The following is a 16,522-nucleotide window of genomic DNA, read 5'->3' as shown; positions in this document are numbered from 1 at the left end:
AAGCTTTTATATTCTCCACTGATGTATTTATACATGTTAGATACCCTCTAAGGTGTCTTTTCTCCAGACTAAATAAACCCAGTTTATCTAACCTTTCTGCCACCCACCTCCAAACTGGAGGTATAGAGCACCAAGTTACATTTTGTGCTAACCTTGCAGATTTGCTATAAGATATGAGATTGGGGAGCCCCCTACCACACTGTGATTTAGATCTAGCAAAATAAGTATAAATATTTTAAAATGTTCAAGGCTGCAGTCATCCACAATGATTTGACCAGAAAAAAGTCCTAATGAAAGCATTCAGTCTTTGGGACAAGCTTCTTTGTGCTGGCATTACAAAACACAATTTTAAAGTGAACCTAAACTAAGAAAAAAGACTTTAACCACTTGAGGACCTAGGGCTTTACCCCCCTTAAAGAGACACTGTAACATCAAAAAGATCCCCTGGGGGGTACTCACCTCGGGTGGGGGAAGCCTCCGGATCCTAATGAGGCTTCCCACGCCGTCCTCTGTCCTACGGGGGTCTCGCCGCAGCCCTCCGAACAGCCGGCGACTGTGCCGACTGTCAGTTCAATATTTACCTTTGCTGGCTCCAGCGGGGGCGCTGTGGCGACTTTCGGCACGGAAATAGACGGAAATACCCGATCTCCGTCGGGTCCGCTCTACTGCGCAGGCGCCGGAAACTTGCGCCTGCGCAGTAGAGCAGACCCGACGGAGATCGGGTATTTCCGCCTACTTCGGCGCCGACAGCCGTCAGAGCGCCTGCGCAGGAGCCAGGAAGGTAAATATTACGTCACCACTGCACGGAGGGCTACAGCGAGACCCCTGACGGATGGAGGACGGCGTGGGAAGCCTCATTAGGATCCGGAGGCTTCCCCCACCCGAGGTGAGTACCCCCCAGGGGCCGTTTTGTCGTTACAGTTCCTCTTTAAGGACCGGCCACTTTTTTTCCATTCAGACCACTGCAGCTTTCACGGTTTATTGCTCGCTCATACAACCTACCACCTAAATGAATTTTGGCTCCTTTTCTTGTCACTAATAAAGCTTTCTTTTGATGCTATTTGATTGCTGATGCGATTTTTACTTTTTATTATATTCATCAAAAAAGACATGAATTTTGGCAAAAAAAAATATTTTTTTAACTTTCTGTGCTGACATTTTTCAAATAAAGTAAAATTTCTGTATACATGCAGCGCGAAAAATGTGGACAAACATGTTTTTGATAAAAAAAACCATTCAGCCTATATTTATTGGTTTGGGTAAAAGTTATAGCGTTTACAAACTATGGTGCAAAAAGTGAATTTTCCCATTTTCCAGCATCTCTGCCTTTTCTGACCACCTGTCATGTTTCATGAGGGGCTAGAATTCCAGGATAGTATAAATACCCCACAAATGACCCCATTTTGGAAAGAAGACATCCCAAAGTATTCACTGAGAGGCATAGTGAGTTCATAGAAGATATTATTTTTTGTCACAAGTAAGCGGAAAATGACACTTTGTGACAAAAAAAAAAAAAGTTTCCATTTCTTCTAACTTGCGACAAAAAAAATGAAACCTGCCACGGACTCACTATGCTCCTCTCTGAATACCTTGAAGTGCCTACTTTCCAAAATGGGGTCATTTGTGGGGTGTTTACTGTCCTGACATTTTGGGGGGTGCTAAATTGTAAGCACCCCTGTAAAGCCTAAAGGTGCTCATTGGACTTTGGGCCCCTTAGCGCAGTTAGGCTGCAAAAAAGTGCCACACATGTGGTATTGCCGTACTCAGGAGAAGTAGTATAATGTGTTTTGGGGTGTATTTTTACACATACCCATGCTGGGTGGGAGAAATATCTCTGTAAATGACAATTGTTTGATTTTTTTTACACACAATTGTCCATTTACAGAGAGATTTCTCCCACCCAGCATGGGTATGTGTAAAAATACACCCCAAAACACATTATACTACTTCTCCTGAGTACGGCGATACCACATGTGTGGCACTTTTTTGCACCCTAACTGCGCTAAGGGGCCCAAAGTCCAATGAGTACCTTTAGGATTTCACAGGTCATTTTGAGAAATTTTGTTTCAAGACTACTCCTCATGGTTTAGGGCCCCTAAAATGCCAGGACAGTATAGGAACCCCACAAATGACCCCATTTTAGAAGTAAGACACCCCAAGGTATTCCATTAGGAGTATAGTGAGTTCATAGAAGATTTTATTTTTTGTCACAAGTTAGCGGAAAATGAGACTTTGTGAAAAAAAACCAATAAAAATCAATTTCCGCTAACTTGTGACAAAAAATAAAATCTTCTATGAACTCACCGTACTACTAACAGAATACCTTGGGGTGTCTTCTTTCTAAAATGGAGTCATTTGTGGGGTTCCTATACTGTCCTGGCATTTTAGGGGCCCTAAACCGTGAGGAGTAGTCTTGAAACGAAATTTCTCAAAATGACCTGTGAAATCCTAAAGGTACTCATTGGACTTTGGGCCCCTTAGCGCAGTTAGGGTGCAAAAAAGTGCCACACATGTGGTATCGCCGTACTCGGGAGAAGTAGTACAATGTGTTTTGGGGTGTATTTTTACACATACCCATGCTGGGTGGGAGAAATAACTCTGTAAATGGACAATTGTGTGTAAAAAAAATCAAAAGATTGTCATTTACAGAGGTATTTCTCCCACTCAGCATGGGTATGTGTAAAAATACACCCCAAAACACATTATACTACTTCTCCCGAGTACGGCGATACCACATGTGTGGCACTTTTTTGCACCCTAACTGCGCTAAGGGGCCCAAAGTCCAATGAGTACCTTTAGGATTTCACAGGTCATTTTTGTTTCAAGACTACTCCTCACGGTTTAGGGCCCCTAAAATGCCAGGGCAGTATAGGAACTCCACTAATTACCTCATTTTAGAAAGAAGACACCCCAAGGTATTCCGTTAGGAGTATGGTGAGTTCATAGAAGTTTTTATTTTTTTGTCACACGTTAGCGGAAATTGATTTTAATTGTTTTTTTTCACAAAGTGTAATTTTCCGCTAACTTGTGACAAAAAATAAAATCTTCTATGAACTCACCATACTCCTAACGGAATACCTTTGGGTGTCTTCTTTCTAGAATGGGGTCATTTGTGGGGTTCCTATACTGCCCTGGCATTTTAGGGGCCCTAAACCGTGAGGTGTAGTCTTGAAACCAAATGTCGCAAAACAACCTGTGAAATCCTAAAGGTACTCATTGGACTTTGGGCCCCTTAGCGTACTTAGGGTGTAAAAAAGTGCCACACATGTGGTATCGCCGTACTCGGGAGAAGTAGTACAATGTGTTTTGGGGTGTATTTTTACACATACCCATGCTGGGTGGGAGAAATAACTCTGTAAATGGACAATTGTGTGTAAAAAAAATCAAAAGATTGTCATTTACAGAGGTATTTCTCCCACTCAGCATGGGTATGTGTAAAAATACACCCCAAAACACATTATACTACTTCTCCCGAGTACGGCGATACCACATGTGTGGCACTTTTTTGCACCCTAACTGCGCTAAGGGGCCCAAAGTCCAATGAGTACCTTTAGGATTTCACAGGTCATTTTTGTTTCAAGACTACTCCTCACGGTTTAGGGCCCCTAAAATGCCAGGGCAGTATAGGAACTCCACTAATTACCTCATTTTAGAAAGAAGACACCCCAAGGTATTCCGTTAGGAGTATGGTGAGTTCATAGAAGTTTTTATTTTTTTGTCACACGTTAGCGGAAATTGATTTTAATTGTTTTTTTTCACAAAGTGTAATTTTCCGCTAACTTGTGACAAAAAATAAAATCTTCTATGAACTCACCATACTCCTAACGGAATACCTTTGGGTGTCTTCTTTCTAGAATGGGGTCATTTGTGGGGTTCCTATACTGCCCTGGCATTTTAGGGGCCCTAAACCGTGAGGTGTAGTCTTGAAACCAAATGTCGCAAAACAACCTGTGAAATCCTAAAGGTACTCATTGGACTTTGGGCCCCTTAGCGTACTTAGGGTGTAAAAAAGTGCCACACATGTGGTACCGCCGTACTCAGGAGAAGTAGTATAATGTGTTTTGGGGTGTATTTTTACACATACCCATGCTGGGTGGGAGAAATATCTCTGTAAATGACAATTGTTTGATTTTTTTTTTACACACAATTGTCCATTTACAGAGAGATTTCTCCCACCCAGCATGGGTATGTGTAAAAATACACCCCAAAACACATTATACTACTTCTCCTGAGTACGGCGGTACCACATGTGTGACACTTTTTTGCAGCCTAGGTGCGCTAAGGGGCCCAACGTCCTATTCACAGGTCATTTTGAGGCATTTGTTTTCTAGACTACTCCTCACGGTTTAGGGCCCCTAAAATGCCAGGGCAGTATAGGAACCCCACAAGTGACCCCATTTTAGAAAGAAGACACCCCAAGGTATTCCGTTAGGTGTATGGCGAGTTCATAGAAGATTTTATTTTTTGTCACAAGTTAGTGAAAAATGACACTTTGTGAAAAAAAAAACAATAAAAATCAATTTCCGCTAACTTTTGACAAAAAATAAAATCTATGAACTCGTCATACACCTAACGGAATACCTTGGGGTGTCTTTTTTCTAAAATGGGGTCACTTGTGGGGTTCCTATACCGCCCTGGCATTTTACGGGCCTAAAACTGTGAGTAGTCTGGAAACCAAATGTCTCAAAATGACTGTTCAGGGGTATAAGCATCTGCAAATTTTGATGACAGGTGGTCTATGAGGGGGCGAATTTTGTGGAACCGGTCATAAGCAGGGTGGCCTTTTAGATGACAGGTTGTATTGGGCCTGATCTGATGGATAGGAGTGCTAGGGGGGTGACAGGAGGTGATTGAGGGTGTCTCAGGGGGTGGTTAGAGGGGAAAATAGATGCAATCAATGCACTGGGGAGGTGATCGGAAGGGGGTCTGAGGGGGATCTGAGGGTTTGGCCGAGTGATCAGGAGCCCACACGGGGCAAATTAGGGCCTGATCTGATGGGTAGGTGTGCTAGAGGGTGACAGGAGGTGATTGATGGGTGTCTCAAGGTGTGATTAGAGGGGGGAATAGATGCAAGCAATGCACTGGCGAGGTGATCAGGGCTGGGGTCTGAGGACGTTCTAAGGGTGTGGGCGGGTGATTGAGTGCCCTAGGGGCAGATAGGGGTCTAATCTGATAGGTAGCAGTGACAGGGGGTGATTGATGGGTAATTAGTGGGTGTTTAGGGTAGAGAACAGATGTAAACACTGCACTTGGGAGGTGATCGGACGTCGGATCTGCGGGCGATCTATTGGTGTGGGTGGGTGATCAGATTGCCCGCTAGGGGCAGGTTAGGGGCTGATTGATGGGTGGCAGTGACAGGGGGTGATTGATGGGTGGCAGTGACAGGGGGTGATTGATGGGTGATTAATAGGTGATTGACAGGTAATCAGTGGGTTATTACAGGGAAGAAGAGATGTAAATATTGCACTGGCGAATTGATAAGGGGGGGTCTGAGGGCAATCTGAGCGTGTAGGCGGGTGATTGGGTGCCCGCAAGGGGCAGATTAGGGTCTGATCTGATGGGTAACAGTGACAGGTGGTGATAGGGGGTGATTGATGGGTAATTAGTGGGTATTTAGAGGAGAGAATAGATGTAAACACTGCGCTTGGGTGGTGATCTGATGTCGGATCTGCGGGCGATCTATTAGTGTGGGTGGGTGATCAGATTGCCCGCAAGGGGCAGGTTAGGGGCTGATTGATGGGTGGCAGTAGTGACAGGGGGTGATTGATGGGTGATTGACAGGTGATTGACAGGTGATCAGTGGGTTATTACAGGGAAGGACAGATGTAAATAATGCCCTGGCGAATTGATAAGGGGGGGTCTGAGGGCAATCTGAGCGTGTAGGCGGGTGATTGGGTGCCCGCAAGGGGCAGATTAGGGTCTGATCTGATGGGTAACAGTGACAGGTGGTGATAGGGGGTGATTGATGGGTAATTAGTGGGTGTTTAGAGGAGAGAATAGATGTAAACACTGCGCTTGGGTGGTGATCTGATGTCGGATCTGCGGGCGATCTATTGGTGTGGGTGGGTGATCAGATTAGGGGCTGATTGATGGGTGGCAGTGACAGGGGGTGATTGATGGGTGGCAGTGACAGGGGGTGATTGATGGGTGATTGACAGGTGATTGACAGGTGATCAGTGGGTTATTACAGGGAAGGACAGATGTAAATAATGCCCTGGCGAATTGATAAGGGGGGGTCTGAGGGCAATCTGAGCGTGTAGGTGGGTGATTGGGTGCCCGCAAGGGGCAGATTAGGGTCTGATCTGATGGGTAACAGTGACAGGTGGTGATAGGGGGTGATTGATGGGTAATTAGTGGGTGTTTAGAGGAGAGAATAGATGTAAACACTGCGCTTGGGTGGTGATCTGATGTCGGATCTGCGGGCGATCTATTGGTGTGGGTGGGTGATCAGATTGCCCGCAAGGGGCAGGTTAAGGGCTGATTGATGGGTGGCAGTGACAGGGGGTGATTGATGGGTGGCAGTGACAGGGGGTGATTGATAGGTGATTGACAGGTGATCAGTGGGATATTACAGGGAAGGACAGATGTAAATAATGCCCTGGCAAATTGATAAGGGGGGGTCTGAGGGCAATCTGAGCATGTAGGTGGGTGATTGGGTGCCCGCAAGGGGCAGATTAGGGTCTGATCTGATGGGTAACAGTGACAGGTGGTGATAGGGGGTGATTGATGGGTGATTGATGGGTAATTAGTGGGTGTTTAGAGGAGAGAATAGATGTAAACACTGCGCTTGGGTGGTGATCTGATGTCGGATCTGCGGGCGATCTATTGGTGTGGGTGGGTGATCAGATTGCCCGCAAGGGGCACGTTAGGGGCTGATTGATGGGTGGCAGTGACAGGGAGTGATTGATGGGTGATTGACAGGTGATTGACAGGTGATTGACAGGTGATCAGGGGGATAGATGCATACAGTACACAGGGGGAGGGGGGGTCTGGGGGGCGGGGGGTCTGAGGAGAATCTGAGGGGTGGGGGGGTGATCAGGAGGGGGCAGGGGGGGGTAAAAAAAAATAGCATTGACAGATAGTGACAGGGAGTGATTGATGGGTGATTAGGGGGGTGATTGGGTGAAAACAGGGGTCTGGGGGGTGGGCAGGGGGGGGTCCTGAGGGGTGCTGTGGGCGATCTGGGGCAGGGGGGGGGGAATCAGTGTGCTTGGGTGCGACATAGGGTGGCTGCAGCCTGCCCTGGTGGTCCCTCGGACACTGGGACCACCAGGGCAGGAGGCAGCCTGTATAATACACTTTGTAAACATTACAAAGTGTATTATACACTTTGTATGCGGCAATCGCGGGGTTAACATCCCGCCGGCGCTTCCGTATGGCCGGCGGGATGTTGCGGCGGGTGAGCGGCGGCAGGCGCCGGCGGAGGATCGCGTCACAGATGACGCGATCGCTCCGCCCATGCCCTTACAAGGACCGCCGCCTCTGTGGGTGAGCCGGTCCTTGCAGGGCACACTTCCCGGCCGCCTCTGTGCGTTAGGCGGTCGGGAAGTGGTTAACTTGCCTGGAGCTTCTACCAACCCTCTGCAACTGCCCTGTGCCTGTGCTGTCACTTTAGTGATCCTTCAGTCCCCCGCAGCAACTCTCTTCCGGCCGGCCATTTGGCGAGTCGAAGGTCAATGCGAATGAACGGCCGTGATCCTCGATCACGCTCCTATCGCCGGCAGCGCTCTGTGCATGCGCAGTTAAGATTTTTTTGTACTGTGCATACGCAGAGCTCCACTGTCCACGGAAGTGCGATCAGGAGGTGTGCAGACCAGGGCAGTGTGCATCCAAATGACAGAGAACACTGCGGGGGGCTGGAGGATTGTTCAGTGATGGCGCGGGCATAGGGCGGTGGCAGGGGGCTTGTAGAAGTCCCAGATAAATTAAAGTCTTTTTTTTCCCCATTTTAAGTTCACTTTAACAGTACAAGATTTCCCCTAATAGTATATCAGTGCAACCAACATGAGAGTACACAACTGGTGTATTTTTGTCTGCATGAGGTATAACAACAAGGAACCAAGCATCCATGGTACTACTCCACCTATCCCAGTTACACCATTGACATCTTCAATGGGATAAGAAACCCAAACCCTATACAGTACAGACGTTGCTATGATAACTAAATGGATTCTATTTTGTCCAATCATGCAACATTTATTGCGGAAAGCTGTGTGTACTGATGCCCGCATGATTAGCTGTGGCACAGGGAGTGCACAGGGCCCTTAAAGAGAAACTGTTGTTTCATGAATGGTAAATGATAGAATGGTTTCAACAGAGATTAGTATTTTGTTGGCTTTGTATTTACTGTGCGTAGTGGTCAAATTATACTGCAGTTTAGTCCACTATTACTGAGCTTGACATAAAACACAATATCTCTTTATAGCTTGTTGTACATTACAAGAATATACACTGCTCAAAAAAATAAAGGGAACATTCCCGCGGCTAAACGGGGGTCCCTTACCCCCCAAATACCCCCCTGCAAAATCTACGACCAACTTGGTCGTAGATTTTGCTGCTGTTGAGGCAAGGCTAACGGCTGCAGCCCTGCCTCTCAGCGCGTCTATCAGCGGCGCATCGCCGCCTCTCCCCCGCCCCTCTCAGCGAAAGAAGACTGAGAGGGGCGGGGGAGAGGCGGAGATACGCGCTGACAGACGCGCGTGAGCAGGGCTGCGGCCATTAGCCCTGCCTCAATGCGGAAGAGATCCCCCGATGTACGGAGGGGATTTTGGAGGTAAGGGACCCCTGTTTAGCCGCGGGATGGCGGCGTTTTAGCAGGGGCACACATGCCCCTGCTGAATATAAGCACTGAAGCGAGATTTATTCTCGCTTCAGTGTCTCTTTAAAACATGTTCAAAGATTATGATGCCAAAATGTTAGGTGTTTCCATTATTTTGTCCAACCCCTGAATTTAATAAGAATATTTAACCACTTCAGGATTCTCGGTGCGTATATGTACGCCCCTGAATCCTGAAGTGTATTCCATGGACCGCTCGTATGAGCGGCCGTTCCATGTCAGTTCACGGAGGGTGTCTCCGTGAACACCCTGCGAGCCGATCGGCGGCTCACAGGGTAAATGTAAACACACGGGGAAGATCTTCCCCGTTGTTTACATGTATACGGCGCTGCTGCGCAGCAGCGGCGTAGAGGAGATCGGCGATCCCCGGCCTCTGATTGGCCGGGGATCGCCGGCATCTGATAGGCTAAAGCCTATCCCATCAGGCGCAGGACGGAAATCCGTCCTGCGCCGCTCACAGGGGGAGGAAGGGAAGGGGAAGGAGGCCAGGAAGCACTGCGGAGGGGGGCTTTGAAGAGCCCCCCCCCCCCGCAAGCGCAAGCAGCCGGCGGCGATCAGACCCCCCAGCAGGACATCCCCCTAGTGGGGAAAAAAGGGGGGAAGTCTGATCGGCCTGGCTGCAACCTGATCTGTGCTGTGGGCTGGAGAGCCCACGCAGCACAGATCAGCACAAAATAGTGTGGTACAGAAGTGGTTAATTCATTTGGATCTAGGATGTCTTATTTTTGTGTTTTCTTTATTTTTTTTGAGCAGTGTATTTATAACAATAACATTAGTGCAAGCAGATTTGCTTTGTTATAAGAACTGTGCACAATAATTCAGAAGTACTGCTGTATAAGAACATAATTAATACCTTCAAGGTGGCAACATTTCTTGACTTTATTTTGTCAATACTGATATTGTTCTTTTACCAATATTACCAACATTAGACCTTTGCTTTGGATTTAGGCCTGGATTTCAGACAGCAGAGAATACTTCAATAGTCACTTAAAAGGAACCTTAATTCAATAATAAAAATGAGTTAAACTTACCTGGGGCTTCTACCAACCCCCTGCAGTCATCCTGTGCCTTCGCAGTCACTCATGGCCCTTCCGATCCCCCGCTGCCAGCTAGTTTTATTTTTGCCGACTTGAAGTTGGCGGGCTGCTTCACGTACATTTGCACACGTTCCCTCTGGTGCAGGAAGCTATCGCGGACGTCAACACGTATCTTTGTACGGGTGCAGGTGGAACGCTTACAAACATACTTGTTGACGTCCGCAATAGCATCCTGCACCAGCGGGAACGCATGCAAGAGTACACGTGGTGGCCCGCTTACTCTGAGTCGGCAAAAACAAAACTAGCTGGTTGCGGGGGAGGGGAGGAACCGTGAGTGACTGCGAGGGCACGGGATGGCTGCAGGGGGCTAGTAGAAGCCCCAGGTAAGTTTAACTCATTTTTTTTAGTTAAGATTCCCTTTAAGGCTCATACACACGTCAAACTCATACACATGTCAAACAAAGTGCATAACTCAGCACAACATGACCCACCGCAGGACCAAGTGATTACATGACTTGTATTTTCCATGCACTAACCAACTGAACGACCAACTCATTAGCATACTCACGCTAGCGGAATGACAGACAGCACAATGTGGCCGCATTCAAAACAAGTACAATTAGTTCAAACAACTTGTACAAATGTGGCCAAATGCACGACATCAGCCCAACCATCATGTGAGTTGATCTGCCAGTTGGATCAGGCGGATCAACTCACACAACTAGTCATGTAGACGTTTGCCATCCATACTCGCGCCTGATGTCGTCCAACAGACCAAAATCAGACGACAATCAGGCTGTTCGGTTGATCATATGTACGGGTCTTTGGAGAGTCAGTGTGTTGATCATACTAAGTGATAAGCTGCTTGTTTACCCACCCCTTCATGTTGATATGCCAATATCCTTGTTTCTTCAGGCTGACGTAACGGAAGGTCCCAGAGTAGTAAGAGGGATCTGAGCCTCCAAATATAACTTCACCTCCTGGTCTTGACTGAGCATCTCTGGTTGTGAGTAAAATAAAAAGATCAAAATCTTACAAAAATATCATGAAGATGTAGTTTCCCCCCACCCCACAGATAAAGATCAATCATCAATAGATGTAGTGACTCTCTTTGTAATTGCTGTGTAAGGTGGAGCAAAGAAGAGATTCCACATCCAGACTGTCTGAAAGCCTCCACTTTTCCTCTGCTGCTGGATATTCTTTTTTTATATTTATGTTCCAAAATAAGTAAGGTTATGTATGAAAGATCTACCTGTACCACCCCTACATCCCAAATTATTATGCAAATTGTATTATGCAAGTGTCATAAAGATTAAATATTTTGTTTTTTAATTAAACTCATGAATGGTGTCGTGTCTCAGGGCTTTTTTGATCACTGAAATCAATCTCTGATAAGTAGTTTGCCAGCTGAGCCCGATTGAAGGAAAAACTACTAAAAAAGGATGTTCCACATTATGAAGCAGACCACCATTTTCAAGCAATAAAAGAAAGAAAAACTATCTCTCTTCTGTCGAAAAGTTTGAAATAGTTGAATGCCTTGAACAAGGCATAAGAGGAGAGAAACTCATTCATGGTGTGGTCCCCATCTTTCCCGACCTCAATCCTATTGAGAGCCTTTAAAGCAGGGGTCTCAAACTCAATTTACCCGGGGGCCGCAGGAGGCAAAGTCAGGATGAGGCTGGGCCGCATAAGGGAGTTCACGTGTCCCCGCCGCAAAACGAGGGCTGCAGAGCCCCCAAATTGCCCCGGGGGCAATCCGCCGGCATTTCCTGGAAGGGGCAGAGCTTTCAGCTTCAGCTCTGCCCCTCCTGACGTCAATCGCGGCGGATCGCCGCCTCTGCCCGCCCACTCTAAACATAAAAAAAAAAATTGGGAAAATAGGAAAAAATGCCAGGAATCTTCATACAGCCATATTACGGCTGTATAGCGATACCTGGCCAAAGCGCTGCGGCTGCGTATGGACCCCCTGGAAACTCTGTCAGGAAATGTATTGCTCTTTCTTTTGATACATGTAAAATTACACTACCGTTAGGCTTGCTACTAAAAGTGACATTTACCGCATTTAAAAGTATACTATTTTCCTTCGAAACTTTAAAATCGATTTTCTCAAAAACTATAAGGTCTTTTTGAAAAATTGTTTTTTCCTCTTATTCCTAATGATCTCCTTAACATATCCTGCAAATTTAGGGTTTCTAGCATTTAAGGTGGATTTGCTATTAACCATTAAAGTCGGCGGGTTTTTAAATGTGTATTTTTTTCCTTTGCAACTTTAAAATCGATTTTCTCAAAAACTATAAGGCCGATTTGAAAAATTTTTTTTTCCTCTTGTAGCCACTGGGGGCCCCTACAAGCTCTGGGGCCTTGGGGCCACAAAATATTGTATCGCGGGCCGCAAATGGCCCGCGGGCCGCGAGTTTGAGACCCCTGCTTTAAAGCAACCTCAAGCAAAAGATGTATAAGAGCGGGAGGCAGTTTACATCCAAAATAGCAGCTCTGGGAGGCTGTTCTGACATTGTGCAAAGAAATTCAAGCAGAAACTCTCCAAAAGCTCTCACAAGCTCAATGGATGCAAGAATTGTAAAGCTACTGTCAAATAAGGGATCCTATGTTCATATGTAACTTGACCTGTTGTCAGTTGTTTTTGATTGAAATAGCTTTTTATTTCAGTAAATATGACCATTTTAAGTTCTTTAGGACCTATAACGTGTTTTGAAAAGTAATTTGGATAATTTGGAACAATGCATTTTTATTTATTTTTTTTGTTTTTGAAAAACATACCATTATCATTAGAGGGTTTGTTTAGTAACATTCAAATTATACTTTAATGATTGATGACTCAAAATCATGCTGAATGCCACTTGTACCAACTATTCAGACTCGCTCCTGACAACGGCGGAATGCCGAAACCGGTAGAGCTGTCGAGACTGGACTTTTACTCCAAAATCTTGTTTACTCTGTGTGCACGGGTTGTGCACTTGACGTGATATTATTACAAAAGGGTCCCTGTCATAAGGGCCCTCGATGTGAGTATTGTTTATACAATTTTAATGTGCTTTTGAATAAATCTTTGCAACTACTTTTAAAATTGAGCTGACGGATGTATGACACTTTTATCCTGGTGACGGTCTCCTCTTGTCTGAGCACTGGGTGACTGCAGCTTTGAGTATCCCCGGTTGATTACTGGAAGTGTGGATGTAGCTCTGAGGAGTACTTTGAAATCAACTATTCAGTAAAATCAGGAAAAAATACAATTTGCATAATCATTTGGAACGCTGTGTAGCTCTTGTCACCTGGACTGCGATGGAGAGTCTAAAACGCTAAAGGCCTTTTTACACTGGTAACTTGCAGGGATGAGTGAATGCAATCGTTTTACCTCTGCATCTTGCTTTGCATTTTTAATTCAATATTTGGTGTGATTAAAAAGTCCCATTACATGGCACTTAATGGCAATTGCACAAAAAAAAGTTGCAGGCTTGTTTCAATTCATCTAGAATTGCTTTACATTGCAGTACAAGCAGCAAGAAGGGAGTAATAAGGGAGCCTTATACAGCAAGTGTCCATGTCATTAGCAAATCATGTCCTTCCCAAGAACCTGATGGAGGCGCACTCAGTGGAGAAGGCCCTTAGAGTCCAGGTTATGCTCTTTCTATATCTAATCTATGCAACCAACTCTAAATTATGTTCTTTTTGGCATCCTTTGTGGATGTGCTATAGACTTTTATGTATGAGTTATTCATTACCTACTCAGAATAAGTGAGGGTGTGGCAGGACAGTGTACTTTATGTGTGAAATGTATTTCTCTTTATAACTTCCAAACATTAGGAGATATCGGGGCCAAGGATAGCACTAGCCACACGAGGCATGCACCTAGAGGCACCAGTGTACTGAGAGGTGGTTGTCATGGGTACACACAGGGCCACATTTCTGGTCACAAGGGCCCAGGCTCAGGCCTTGGGCGGCTGCAGCCCATGGGGCACCTGGACATGAAAGAGGTGCTGCTACATATGAAAGAGGAGGCTGAAAGCGGGGAACAACACATGACAAAGAGAAACTAATGCTCAAGGGGGTTGTTCATAAAAGAATGGGGCGGCTGTACAAGGATGATACACATGGAAGTGGGGGTTGCACATGGCATGGGAGGGGCACGCATGGGAGGGGCACAACTGCACGAGAAAGGGGAGCCACAACATACTTGGCCTTGGAGCACAAAAAGTATAAATCTGGCCTTGGGTTCACAAACCCACCTCCATTATCCTGTGCTGACACCACTCTCCACCTGAGCATAGGGAGCTGGATAGATGGGCTGGATGAGACTGACCATCCAGTTCACTTAACCAACGCTCTATACCCATCGTTGGTGGCTAGCCTGGCTCAGTGCATGTAGAATAGTGAGCTGAAAGGACAAGCTGGATGGGGCTGCTTATCCAGTCCACCCATCCAGCTCTCTATGCTACCTCATTCCAGTCCCACCCAGCTTTCTAGTTTTGGTGACAACAGTGGGGTTCAAGGATGGTAAGGGGTGGCAGCCAGGCTGGCCAGAGCACGGGGGCAGGCAGTACACTTGTGATGTGATTTGTCAGGTGACCCGCGTTCATGGTAGAATCTGTGGGTTTGGCACAAGGCGGAGCCTAGGGAGGCAGATCTTCTGTGCCTAAATCTGGCCCTGGGAGCTATGTTGTTATTTTTTTAATTATGGTGCCAAACCATGATACATTTTTGATTGTACCACATCTATGTGATATGGGGGACAACTTAAAGTGAACCGAGTTGAGAGTGATGTGGAGACTGTCATATTTTTTCCTTTTAAAGAATACCAGTTGCTTGGCAGCCCTGCTGATCTATTTGGCTGAAGTAGTGTCTGAATCACAAACAAGCATGCAACTCATTTTGTCAGTTCTGACAATATTGTCAGAAACACCTGATCTGCATATGTTTGTTCTGGGTCTATGGCTGAAAGTATTAGGCCTCGTTCCCATTAAACGCTCTGCCATACGATTTTCGGCAGCTCGTATAGTGTGCGACACGCAAGAACAGTAGAAGTGTATAGACAGCACTTCTACCGTTCCCATCATATACACTGTGCAGCAGTGTGATGCACTGTCTTGCTGCTGCATGCATTTTTCGAGAATCGCAGCGCTAACCCTTTCACTGTAATTAATGGGATCAGCAGTGCATAGCAGCGCAAATGGTATGCAATCGTGTTGCGTTCCGATCACACAGCCATCTGCGCAAATTGATGTGAACAAGGCCTTAGAAGTAGAGGATCAGTAGGACTGCGATGACAATGTATCAATGAAAATGAGTGAAAAGGTATTAATATATACAGTATAAGGAGCCTATTAGAAGATGTCTCTTGGGCATAATGTGAGAGTTTGTTACCGCATGGGAAACCATTTTAGTGTGACATCAGTATGAAGGGGCTTATCTTCTCACTTGTATTGTCTGCAAAGAAAGGAGATCCTGGTTATCTAAAGCAGCTGTGGTATTCTGTCAGCAGTGGGAATAGTGGGTGCAGGGTGTGAGAGAAGTCATGAAGTATAGAATTACTATATAATAGCATTCTGTATACCTCTGTAAATTGTTAGCTGTAGAGATTCAACTGAACATGAAGGGCCCGTTTCCACTTGTCCGTTGCGATCCCGTCGCGGAAAACGCGTCAACGAATCCGCATGCGGGTGCAGATTCGTTTGCGTTTCCATGCGGATTTTCACGCGGAATCGCTCGCGGTTTGCACTATGCGATATTAACCATGTCAATGCCTGCAAGCATTGACATGGGCTTTCACGCGGAAATGCCAGGAAAACCGCAAGACTAACATGCTTGCGGTTTTCCTATTGCATTACATTAGTGGAGATTCGCGTGCGGGTGTGCGGCATGCGAATTCTGACGGCTCTGCCGTGCAGATTTTTTCTGCACAGCAGACCGCACAGAATTTCTGACAAGTGAAAACAGCCCCATCCACTTGTATTGGTTATGCGAATCTGCATGCAGAAAACGCATGCAGATTCGCTCTAGTGGAAACGGGCCGTAACATGCAGCAATTTCCCTGTGGAAACAGTAATGTCTAATTCTTTACATTTTAAACAAGCAATTGAAAATATATCTAAGTGGCCACCACTGAAATATGATACAGTACAATCAAAATACAAAACAGCGACAGAGTTTCATTATCCAGTAGGTTTCTTCGGGAACATAAGTAGAACGTAACTTTTATTATATCATTATTGAAATAGACAGATGTGTTGACATTGGTGGTATAAACAATGTAGAAAGAATTGCAAACCTGTAAAGGATGGTCGCTGGTGCTGGATCTCTGTGGCCATAAGTATCCACAATGTCAAAGGAAGGGTCGTGGATACCAAGGTTCGTTTCGGGACAAGTCCAGTCCCCTTTGTCAAGGCAAGGGCAGAAAAATGTTTTTTTGCCCTTGCCCTCTGTTTTTCTGTTGGTGTACGCTCAGATGTCTGTATGTGTGTGATGGGATAATATTAGAGGCATTAAGTTTCGGTTTAACATTCATGCCGATGGAAATGAAAATGTAGTATCATTAAAGACAATAAACACATTCTTCCATATGGACATTTTTATACCAATGTCGTCACATCTGTTTATTTCAATAATTTTATTATAAAAGTTGCGGTTCACTTAT

General features: G+C 45.8%; 1 protein-coding gene and 1 long non-coding RNA gene across 9 annotated transcripts in view; one reads left to right on the top strand and one right to left on the bottom strand.

The window, feature by feature from the left end:
• Nucleotides 1-16,522, top strand: part of LOC137546791 (uncharacterized) — an 80,498-nt gene that overhangs the window by 4,662 nt on the left and 59,314 nt on the right. For both annotated transcript variants that reach the window (XR_011026372.1, XR_011026371.1), the window contains exons 2-3: nucleotides 10,789-10,879; nucleotides 13,383-13,507. This is a non-coding gene — a long non-coding RNA (uncharacterized lncRNA). The remainder of the gene's footprint in view (nucleotides 1-10,788; nucleotides 10,880-13,382; nucleotides 13,508-16,522) is intronic.
• REN (renin) overlaps nucleotides 1-16,522 on the bottom strand; it is a 46,344-nt gene that overhangs the window by 18,081 nt on the left and 11,741 nt on the right. For all 7 annotated transcript variants that reach the window (XM_068269639.1, XM_068269643.1, XM_068269638.1 and 4 more), the window contains one exon: nucleotides 10,751-10,873. In XM_068269639.1, coding sequence (XP_068125740.1) covers nucleotides 10,751-10,873 — 123 coding nt within the window. The remainder of the gene's footprint in view (nucleotides 1-10,750; nucleotides 10,874-16,522) is intronic.

The sequence above is a fragment of the Hyperolius riggenbachi genome, chromosome 2 (genome assembly GCF_040937935.1).
Source record: "Hyperolius riggenbachi isolate aHypRig1 chromosome 2, aHypRig1.pri, whole genome shotgun sequence".
NCBI lineage: Eukaryota > Metazoa > Chordata > Amphibia > Anura > Hyperoliidae > Hyperolius > Hyperolius riggenbachi.
The sequence above is the reverse complement of the archived record's forward strand: the minus strand, read 5'-3'. Positions and strand labels throughout refer to the sequence as shown.